The 12,049-nt window shown below is 42.9% G+C and overlaps 1 protein-coding gene across 2 annotated transcripts in view; it reads left to right on the forward strand.

The window, feature by feature from the left end:
• The window catches only part of LOC121281753 (ras-related protein Rab-7b-like), a 52,586-nt gene extending 41,530 nt beyond the window's left edge, over nucleotides 1–11,056 (forward strand). Inside the window, exon 6 of one of the 2 annotated variants that reach the window (XM_041194698.1) lies at nucleotides 4,280–4,441. In XM_041194698.1, coding sequence (XP_041050632.1) covers nucleotides 4,280–4,363 — 84 coding nt within the window. In that variant the 3' untranslated portion in view covers nucleotides 4,364–4,441. Of the gene's footprint in view, nucleotides 1–4,279; nucleotides 4,442–10,704 lie in introns of those variants that run through there. The other variant, XM_041194699.1, reaches the window with a different exon arrangement.
• The last annotated feature ends 993 nt before the right edge of the window (nucleotides 11,057–12,049 follow it).

The following is a 12,049-nucleotide window of genomic DNA, read 5'->3' on the forward strand; positions in this document are numbered from 1 at the left end:
AAAGACTTTTCAGGAAGAGAGTTCCAAAGACTCACCACCCTCTGAGTTAAAAACTTTTGCCTCATCTCATTTTTAAACAGTGACCCCAGTTCTAGATTCTTCCACAAGAGGAAACATCCTCTCCACATTCACCCTGTCAAGTCCCCTGAGGATCTTATATGTTTCAATCAACTCACCTCTTACTCTTCTAAACTCTAGAGGATACAAGCCTAGTCTGTCCAACCTTTCCTCATAAGACAACCCACCCATTCCAGGTATTAGTCTGGTAAACCTTCTCTGAACTGCTTCCAATGTAGTTACATCTTTCCTTAAATAATGTGACCAATACTGTACACAGTACTCCACATGTGGTCTCACCATGCCCTGTGCAACTGAAGCATAACTCCCCCTAATTTTGTACTCAATTCCCCTCACATTAAATGATAACATTCTATTAGCTTTGTTAATTACTTGCTGTATTTGCACACTAGTCTTTTGTGATTCGTGCACCAGGACACCCAGATCCCTCTGCGCCTCAGAGCTCTGCAATCTCTCACCATTTAGATAATATGCTTCTCTTATATTCTTCCTGCCAAAATGGACAATTTCACATTTTCCCACTTTAAACTACATTTGCCAGATCTTTGCTCACTCACTTAACCTATCTATATCTGTTTGTAGCCTCTTCATGCCCTCTTCACAACTTACTTTCCTACCTATCTTTGTGTCATCAGCAAATTTGGCAACCATCCTTTCAATCCCTTCATCCAAGTCATTTATATAAATTGTAAACAGTTGCGGTCCCAGCACTGATCCCTGCGGCATGCCATTTGTTACATCTTGCCAACCTGAAAAAGATCTATTTATGCCTGTTAGCCAGCCAATCTTCTATCTACGCCAATATGTTACCCCCTATACCATGGGCTTTTATCTTTCGCAATAACCTTAGATGTGGCACTTTATTAAATGCCTTCTGGAAATCTAAGTACAGTACATCCATCAGTTCCCCTTTATTCATAGTACATGTTACTTCCTCAAAGAACTCCAATAAGTGGGTTAAATTTCCTATTTCACAAAACCATGCTGACTCTGCCTGATGACCTTGAGCTTATCCAAGTGCCCTGCTATAACTTCTTTAATAACAGCTTATAACATTTTCCCTACGACAGATGTTAAGCTAACTTGGCCTGTGGTTTCCTGCTTTCTGTCTCCCTCCCTTTTTGAATAATGGAGCTACATTTGCTACCTTCCAATCTAATGGGATCTTCCCTGAATCTAGGGAGTTTTGGAAAATTAAAGCCAATGCATCAACTATCTCACTTTCTTTATGACCCTAGGATTAAGTCCATCAGGACCTGGACTCTTGTCAGCCCACAGCTCCAACCATTTACTCAATGTCACTTCTCTGGTGACTATAATTTTCCTGACTTCCTTCCCCACTTTCATTTCCTGGTTTATAGCTGCTTCTGAGATGTACTTAGTATCGTCCATAGTGAAAACTGATGCAAAATTCAATTCATCTGCCATCTCCTTGCTTTTCATTATAAATTTTCCTGACTCACTTTCTATAGGACCAACGCTCACTTGTTAACTCTTTTCTTTTTAAAACATTTGTATAAACTCTGACAATCTGTTTTTATATATCTGGCTAGATTTCTCTCATACTCTAATGTTTTCCCTCCTTATTAGTCTTTTAGTCATTCTTCGCCGTTCCTTATGTTCTGTCCAATCTTCTGGTCTTCCACCTACCTTTGCACAATTATATGCTTTTGCTTTAAGTTTGATACTATCTTTAACCTTTCTAGTTAACCACGGATGGTGTGTCCATCCCTTGGACTTTTTCTTGCTCATTGTAATGTATCTATTTTGTGCATTCTGAAATATCTCCTTAAATATGAGCCACTGCATCTCTATTGACCTATCCCTTAACCTAATTTGCCAGTTCAGTTTAGCCAGCTCAGCTTTCATGCCCTCATAATTGCCCTTATTTAAGTTTAAAAACTTAGTCTCAGACACACTCTTCTCTCCCTCAATCTGAATGTAAAATTCAATCATATTATGGTCACTGCTACCTAGGGGCACCTTTGCTATGAGATCATTAATTACTCCGATCTCATTACACAAAACATCTGGGCCTGAATTTTTAGGATGATGTGGGCCTGTCCTCCATTCCCTCAAAGGGCCTCAATTAGGGCAAGAGCGGGCTTCCTGTTCTAGGCCCTGCCTGTCCCAGTGCAAAACTGCTGCGAGGTTGGGGAGGGTGGGAACCTAGAGGTATTCCCGTGCATTCAATTTCAACCCCCCCCACCCCCCCACCAACCCTCTTCAGAACCCATGGAGGGAGGGTTGGGGTGGGGGGGGGAGGGGATGTGGGGTGGTGAGGGGGGCAGCAGGGGGAGGCTGGGGGAGGGTAAAATTCTGGCCTGGTGAACATTTAAAATGATGCCTTGTGAAACAAGACAGCGCAGGGATTGTTGCCTGACTCCCATGGCATTGCCAAAAAGTTCCAGTTATTTCATTTTATTGAAAGGATGAAATAAGATTCTAACAGATCGCACTGGATAATTTATGGCAGAGCTGGTCTACTGCTCATGCTTTTTTTTTTTCATTTTTGTTGAGTCTCATAGTCTCGCAGTCATGTATTAGATGCTATTCAGTAAAACTGTCTCCCAGTCGATAAGAAGTCAAGTTGGCAGGCAACATATCCTCTGTTTTGTGCTGGGCATGGAGCACTAGAGAGAGAAGCCAACTTGCCAGTGAAAGGGTGGCGCAAGAAAGAAGCAGAATCTCTCATGCTCTTTGAAATGCTTTCTGTCGTCAACTGATAAACCTTGGCTTGCAAGTTGACCGTGATATCAGTGAGGCAGAACATTTGGCTGCACTGTTTTCTGAGCTATAGAGTTAATCAGCAGTTATGTTGCATTACTAAGCGTGGGAGCCGTTATGTTTGGAACCTGTAACTAAAGCAGATCTATCTCCTTAGCCGCCTTTTCCTGGATTATGTCGTATTCATTTGACGGTATTCCATTGTTACACAATTTTTGAAATCCTGCTTAAAGGGGAAGGGAAATCCAAGAGCCCTGTCCAGTCGAATCACAACCCCTACACCCTAGCACACTTAACAGACTGCCCTTGCCGGCCGTGTTTTCAGCGGGGGTGGGGGGGGAACACGTAAAATAGGGTGGGTGCACAGCCCACCACCTCCCCACCCACCCCCCAAGCTCATCCCCATTGCATGGTAGGTGGGCAGGTGCTGAAATCGGCAGCCCACCCACCATGTTTAACTATATAATTAAGGGCTAACTGAGCTTGTTAATAAGCCAGTTGAGCCCAATGTTACGCTGCCCGTGCCACAATACAGTTGGCAGAGGCAGGAGGACAGTATGTTTTTTTAACAAGTTTTCAAAAGGGCGGTAAGGAAGACAGGGTTACTATCTTTGATGGGTGCCCCTTGCGCATTGGGGCACACCCCCAAGAGACTACTCCCCCTTCCCTCCTATTCCCTCTCAAAAGCCCACACCCCAACCCCCTTGGCCACACCCGCTAAGCTGGTCAAATCCTTCTGCACCCAATACCCTGGGCTTACCTCACTCCGGGATCCATTGGGTCTTCCTCTTGGGATCGGTTGCAGTCCTGGCAGCGCCCACCACTGAGATCTTGGTGTTGCTGGGACTGCTAGAGTGCTGGCCAATCAGATTGGCCAGCAGTTCCTGAGGGGGGGAATTCCTCCCCAGTGAGGGGTGGGTGTCCCACTGTCAGGCAACTGAGCCCACCCGCAGAGTGCATTGTGGCCGCGGGGTGGGCTTGCTTGGAGCAAGTCGGCTTCTAGCCAACTTTCCTTCTGGGGGTGGGTGGGTGCAAGCTATCTGCACCACCACACCTCCCTACTCCACCACCCACCACCCTCCCCCACCCAACCCCATAAAGTGCAGCCCAACAACTAGCCCAATATTCAGCTATGGCCCCAATACTCTGGAATTACTCAAAAAAAAACATTTGCATTGTTACATCTTCCTTCATCTTGTACGAATCTACAAAACTGACAAACTGGAAAAGACCAAAGATTACCTTTGCTGAGTAGAATCACTGATGGAGCAGATCATTCATGATCCCCAGTGAAAGAACCAGGTTTGCTTGCCTGAATGGCTTTCTCTTATTGCCTGATTTGATTTCTTCCTTTTTCATCGGTTATAATATATTCCGCTTGAGGTGAGTCTTCATGATCCATTAACATGGAGTTTCTTGGCAAACCTTTTACATTTAAGTCCATAAACATTTTTCATCCTTTTTTTCTCCTAAGGATTCAGAATGGAAAGATTGTTATTTGACAAACTCCATTTCCCTGGGAGACAACAGAACAGCAACGAGACAGAATTGCTGCTGACCCTTTGTGACTGGACCATTCCATTCCACAAATTCATTGTGTGACTTCCACTTTCATGATGTACTGGAGTATTGGCTACGCCTACAGGCTGTGGTTTTGTGCAAAGATTTATTTTTCTAAGGATCGGTGAAATCGATTTCAGTTTCTTAACCGACATAATGAGACGTGTTTTTTTTTTCATTCAGAAAGTGCTGTGGATTGGGACTCGTTTCTAATTTTTAATTTGAGATATCTTGACAGATATTGTCAGATAGAAAAGCCATCCAGAGCCTTAATGTTTGAACTATGAAAATTTAACCAGCGCCAGGGCTCATTTGACTTGGACAACACTCGTTTGTAAACTGACTCAGGTCATAACAGGAATTTGCAATTCAACTGATATCAATGTGGAATCTCCCTGTGCGGACAACAGTGGAGTAAAATCCCTTCCAGGTTCCTGGTAATGCTGCTTGCAGTACTTTACACTACTTTACACTGCCTTATCACTGTTCAACAGGTTATTCTGCAGAGAAGGGACCTAAAAGCAGATTGCAGAGAAAGGAGCTGTCTTAATGCAAAATAAAATAAATATGTTTTTTAACAAAGATAAGGGTTGTTTTTAGTTGGAGCCTTCACCATGGTAACAACAGAGTCTATATTAAGAAATTAATTTTTATATTTCGAAAGTAACCTCACAGCTATACCACAAAATCTGCACTCTTTGTGGCCAGCAGACGCTTTGGGTGCCGGATGAACAACTTTGGCTACATTTTTGTCTGCACAATTCCACAAAACTTGATTGCCAACAGTGATTTTAAGTGCGGTAAATCAATGTCGCTTAAACATGCATTTCAGGATTCATGGAGTCAACACCACAAGCAAAACATTGGTTCTGCAGAATTATACTGGCTGAATTTTGGACAGTGGGCACCTTCTTTTCATTGTCCAGTTTAAGCAAAATAATTTTGTCCAGAGAAACTACACCAGTGCTTCTTCAGTCAAAAAATCTTACAAGAGAGGCACAAAGACTGGCATCGGTTTGTGCCACTGTCAGATGCAATTACCTGCCCCATGTCAAAGGTTGCTGCTAACGCTGATACAGATAAAAGTGTTACGGGCATGGGTATATGCCTTGGTGCATAGATTTATCAATGAGCAACAACTTATTTTGAGTTGGTATTCAACATAACATGGTTAGTCGACAAAGGGTTAAGTGCAGAGCTGTACTGCACGTGGATAGTTAATTTAGTGGTAATGAACACAACATGTTATTGGGGCTGTTCTAACATTGATGGATCTAACATGAGGAATATTTTAACACAGGTTAATGTAAATTAGGGACAAAGGGAGATGCACCATTGTCCCATTCTGGCTATTATAATTACAAGATTTTCAAATATTCATTGGAAAATGTGCTTCAAAAGGCTAAGGTAATAAATATATATTCCATGACTCAAGAAAATGTTGGCATTTATAGCACCTGTCAAACTGCATAGGCTAGATTTTAAATAAACAATTTGAACCTATTTTAATTTAAGTAAAATATAATATATTTCTGTTGGATTGAAGTCATTAAATAGTAAATTTGGCCGGGATGTAGAGTAGACATCAGATCCAATCCTCTCCTTTTTCCAATGGGTAAGTTAGGTACACATTGTTTACCACACCCCTCCACCTCCCGAACCCTTCCCCTGCCACGGTCAACACCCTCCTAACCCACAACATTCTAAAAAGCAAATAGCACAACCCTGAGTTATTGACACATAACCTCCGACCTCTGGGGGGTCATACCCAGGAGGAACCCCAAAGATGGGCTGGCGTCTTCCCGCAAGTCCCCATGTGAGGATTACACAGCAGTTGCCCAGGAAGTTCAAATCTCCGTTGGGCAATTACCCTGCACTGGAAACCATCCAATAGTCCGATTTAAATCGCAGGCTTCACTTGGTTCTGACTGTCTTACAGGAATAATTACCCAGGAAAAGTTAGAAGAATTAAAACCACTTTTAACTCTTGGGTAACTATAGTACTGACCCCCTAACGCCTCCCACAGGACCACTGACTACCCCCCCACAATTCCTGACTAACACCCCCATCCCCCAGATTACCCTCTCCTACCCACCAACTACCCTCCCAACTCTCTCCTAAACCTCTGAAAACCCACCACTGCCTGACTATGTGACTAGCTCCCCATCAACCAACCCCTGGAACCTACCCAACCCACCGCCCCTACTGATCACCCAATCCCCCCACTGACTGCCTGACCCCCTGGTGCTGACTAGCGAGCCCTTCCTACTGACCACCTGAAATCCCCCCAGTGACCACCCAATCCCCATCCGACCATATTCCCCCCCGCCACTCCCTACCATCCTACTCACTTACCTTACACACTTACCTTCTCCCTGGCTTCCTTAAAGGACTGGACCTTTAAACTTACCTGCTTTATGGCAGCTAGTTCTGTAAAAAATGGGAGCTTCCTCTCCCCCGATTCTGCTGCCCTCAACCACAGGCCTCTGGAACCTCGTGCACTCCATTATTCTCATCCAGCCTGGAAGGTCAAGCGAGAAAAGTATGGCCACATTTCAGTGTAAGTAACCAGGAATGGAATAGCAATCAAATGGTTATCGCCACTCCACGGAAGCTCTGGCCCATTACTTGATATAACATTGTAAGTGTACCGTTTCCACTGATCAAAGATCAAAGTCACCAGCAGCTCCAAGACCAAATGTAAATACCATAAGTTGAAGAGCTTCCATGGTGTTGCTGGACAAGGCATGAATACTTTTCAAAGTCTTTGCTTTGCTCCAACTTCACTCCTGTCTCAACTCACCTGCTGCTGAAACTCCCACTCATGTCTTCATTACCTCCAACCCACTCCTGGCAGGTGTCCCACATTCTACCCTCTGTAAACTTGTGTCCTAACTTGCACAAGTCCCATTCACCTGTCTCCTCCGTGTTTGCTGATCTACATTGACTCCTGGCCAAGCACTGTCTTGATTTCAAAACTCACATCCTTGATTTCAAAACCCTCCATGTCCTCACCTCTTCCTATCTCTGTAACCTCCTCCAGCCCCACAACCCTTGGAGGTTTCTACACTCCTCTAACTCTGGCCTCATGGGCATCCCCGATTTTAATTCCTCAAACATTAGTTGTTTAGTCCCTAAACTCTGGAATGCCCTCTCTACACCTCTCTGCCTCTCTATCTTGCTTTCCTCCTTTAAGTCACTCCTTAAACCTATATTTATGATCAGGCTTTTGGTCATCTGAGCTAATTCCTCCTAATGTGGCTCTGTGTTGTTTTATAATGCTCCTGTAAAGCGCATTGTGATGTTTTATTACCTGAAAGGCACTATAAAAACATAAGTTGTTGCTGTAACGTAAGCTACCTTATGTAATATTATCACATGGATGCTTTTCATACCTAATTCATCTTCATCCATAAGTTTACACAGGATATAAGGAGAACAAAACTAAAAGGAAAAGTGACCATCTAGGATTGTCAATACTTTTCAGAAAGGTTACCGTGTATTTCAGGGGTTGAGATTGAGCAACGCTTCCCAAACACATTATTGTTTACATACAAATGACTGGTGCAAGCTGAAGCAAGTTGAAGCTAACCTTGTGATTAAAATAATTATTGATGGTTCCTCAGTACCTTGCAAGGTTCCTCCTGTTCCCTTATGTGGGAGAGGACATCGGCTGAAATTGCAGCTTTTCTGTTGAACGGCAAGGTTTATTTTCACCTTCATCACATAAGTGGTCAATTGGTAGAGTGGATCAACCAGCGTAGAACCGGCCGATTTTCATTTCGCTGAAGAATTGAGGCAGGTTCAATAAGTGGCAGGGGATTTATTCTCCATTTGTTCAGTGTTATCGTCCAAGCAGTGAATGTGAAAATTATCCTCCCGTCCCTGATTCTGATTGGTTTTTTAATTTGGATTAACTGATTTTCTGTAAAAGCCTATTGTATCAATTGTATTATGCCAATCACTTTCTTCCCAGATCATTTACCAGAGTAGCACCCAGCCACTGCATAATCTCAGGCAGCTTAAAGATAGGTGACCGATACACTGAGGAACTCTGATATTCATTTGTATTTATTGACTATAAATATTTTTTCGCAAATAAATGAATAATAGTCCAGTTCATGAGACTTATGCTCCTCCTAAATTGACTTAAACAAGATAAGTTGCTGCCTAAACAATACCACATAATGATGACTGTTGTCACAGTCATTATTTCAGCTAAATATTCAGTTCTCCAGAAAATCAAGGTACATGCGGCATGCCCTAAGCATGCAGCGTTTGCTTTGGCTGTGCAGGCACAGTAATGTAGTGTGAAAAATGAAACGCTGGTCACGGACAAGGAAAGCACTGCCTATCTCAATTAACCACAGATTAACTTGATTTTAATTTTCCAAAGTCAAGAATTGACAAAGTAAAAATTCCAAAACATGCAAAATTTATTGTAACAATTGTTTCATCGTTTATCCTATTAACAAATAAAATGTGTTGAAATGATTGCTTCTAACCGGCATTAAACATTGTGTTTCTTGTGGCACCCGACGGCACAGCCTCAGAGTAAAGGGAAGACCTTTTAGAACAGAGATGAGGAGAAACTTCTTTAGCCAGAGAATCTATGGAATTCATTGCCACAGAAGGCTGTAGAGGCCAGGTCATTGAGTGTATTTAAGACCGAGATAGATAGGTTCTTGATTGGTAAGGGGATCAAAGCTTATGGGGAGAAGGTAGGAGAATGGGATTGAGAAACGTATCAGCCATGATTGAATGGCAGGGCAGACTCGATGGGCCGAATGGCCTAATTTCTGCTCCTATGTCTTATGGTCTTATGGCAATGCACCGGCCACTTCAAAAGCAAAATACTGTGGATGCTGCAAACTTGAAGTAAAAAAAAAAGTGGGAACACGCAGCATCTAAGCGGAAAGAAAGAACTGCATTTAGATGGCACCATTCATGACCTCTGGGCATCCCAAAGTGCTGTGCAGCCAATTAAACCCTTTTGAAATATACTCGGTGCTGTAATGTAGGAAATATACCAACCTATTCAGGCACAACAAGCTCCCATGAGCAGCAGCAATGTGATAATGACCAGGTAATCCAGTTTCTTTTGTGATGTTGATTAAAGGATATATATTGGCCAGACACCAGAAAATAACTCCCCTGAATTCCATACATTCACCACTCTCTGGCTAAAGAAGTTTCTCCTCATCATCTCTGTTCTAAAAGGTCTTCCCTTTACTCTGAGGCTGTGCCCTCAGGTGCCACAAGAAATGCAATGCTTAATGCCGGTTAGAGGAAATCATTTCAACACATTTTTCTTCAAAATATCATGGGGTCTTTTACATACACTTAAGAGAGCAGACCCAGGCTTTGATTTAACAATTCATCAGAAAAATGGCACCTCCAACAGCATAGCACTCCCACAATACCGCAGTAAATTGTCACTCTAGATTCATGTGGCTCAAGTCTCTGTAGCAGGACATGAAGCCACAACCTCTGACAGAGAGATACCAACTGATCCTCCTGCTGACATAGAAAGAACTCTTTTTCACTCTCCGCAGGTGATGCCTGGTCTGCTGAATGTTTCCAGCATTTTCTGTTTTATTAATGGTTAATTCACTTGCATAAAGTTCTTCTGCGTGTTAGTTTAATGTTATTATTAACACTTCCCAAGAAACTGGTTAAAATATTAAGCACAGAAATTTTAAACAAATGTGTGTTACCAAAGTACATTAAATCCCACTAAGTTTATAACTGACATTTACTTAGCCCTCTGAGATATTTTACTAAATTAAAGACACCAAACAAATACAACTTGTTGTTGCAAAGTGTTGTTTTGGTTAACGCTTGTTAAATAGGTTAACACTTGCAAGAAATTTTATATAAATGAGGCTATGCTTTCAGCAATACTAATAGCCCAGATTTTCACGCTAAGGTAACATGTGAAGATGAATATTAAAGCACAAATCACACAGAAAGCAAGAGCTGTCAGACACAAAAATCTGGAAGTTGCTGTGCCAAAAGGCACTGTCTCACTGTCTCAGTCATCATTCAAACACATGGAATGGTGTGAAGTTCCTGTACCTGCACAGCAAATGCAATTTAAGTTCAACACAGAAAGTTAGGCCTCCATCATTTCTGCCTAGGTCTTAACTACTCCCAAACAACCTCTCTCTGGCCTTAAAAATTAACTTTTACAAATGTGGAGGCTCATTGCTTCAGCTTAATTACGGTTGCAAAAAGGTTATTTTTATAATGTTTTCTTTTTGTCTCTTCTATCTTTCTGTTTTAATCCAATCTTTCATTCCCTCTGTTTATTTTGCTTTCCATACTTGATTTTACAGTCACTTAATTAATGCAACTTCCGCTTGCTGGTTCAGAGTCTGCAACTTTCATTTCATAATCCTTCAATGTGATGGGTTCAGGAGACACACAGTTGCTTGTCCAGTTCACAGATGTCTCAGGTCTCCCACAAGCAGCAACTTGCAAAGAAGAATCTCTTGGAAACTAAATGGGCAAGAACATTCCTTTCTCAATTAACGTATATCTGAAGCCATTGTGTCATTTGAATTCAATGTGTTTCAAAAAAAATAATGGTCTGTATTGAATGGAATGCTGCAATTTTCAAAGTGAAGAAGGAGCTGTAGAGGAGATTCCAGCTGATCAGGCCCCGAATAAAACCCACAGTGGACTAAGTGCCCATGTGTCCTTCATTATTCCTAATCAAAGATTCAAGTCTCTGTTCTTTGCAATGTTCTTTAACTGAATAGGAATGAATAATAAACTGTGATTTTTTGTTTAGCACCAATCAAAAGTTGTCCTCTGACTGAGAAGTGAAAGCCCTGTGAAGACCAACGACCAGCTCTCTGAGACCCCATGTGCAGGAACAGCCCTGGACATCTCTCTGACTCAGCTGAATCTAACAACCACATAAACGTGACAACCATACATACCCATTCATAGTATCAACGACAAAAAAACCTCAGGGCGGAATCGTCCCAGATTTGCACTAAGTGTAGTAGCGGGCAGGTAAAACGATGTTCTACCCGTCGGCCGAGATGGGAGGGTTTTCACGCAGTATCATCCAAAACCTGCCACATTATTTATGCATTCCCGAAAAAAACGCCATTTCCATGGCGGGCAGGCTCTCATTCACCCGCCGGCTGCCATCACCTCACTGCTTCATGACGCCAGGCACCGTATTTAAAGTCTAGCCATGCGCACACATCTCAGTGTTTCCAGCCCACAGCTACTGCAGGGAAGATGTCCACGAGAGGCAAAAACACTGCAGGCCCCAGGATAAATTACACATCACTGGAATGCCATTTGGACATTCTGGAGACCTGCCGTGTTGTCCTCTACCCCCGCTCTGGCTGCAGGATGGGCAGTAGCATCACCAATCCAGCATGGCAGGCAGTGGCAGTGGTGGTCAGTGCCAATGCTGCGCATAAGAGGTTGGTCATCCAATGCAGATAGAGGATGAATGAGCTCAGCCATGCAGCCTGGGCATGGCAACCACCTCATCGCTCTAAACTCACACACCCGAGCTCGTCACACATTCACTGGCATCTCACTCAATGCCAGCTCAAGGGACATTACCACCCCATTCTCACACACACCCTCACATGTCCACCTGGCCTCATCTCTTCTGGAGACGCCTCAACATCTTGCAGCCACTTGCACAGATCA

Source organism: Carcharodon carcharias, chromosome 9 (genome assembly GCF_017639515.1).
Source record: "Carcharodon carcharias isolate sCarCar2 chromosome 9, sCarCar2.pri, whole genome shotgun sequence".
Lineage (NCBI taxonomy): Eukaryota > Metazoa > Chordata > Chondrichthyes > Lamniformes > Lamnidae > Carcharodon > Carcharodon carcharias.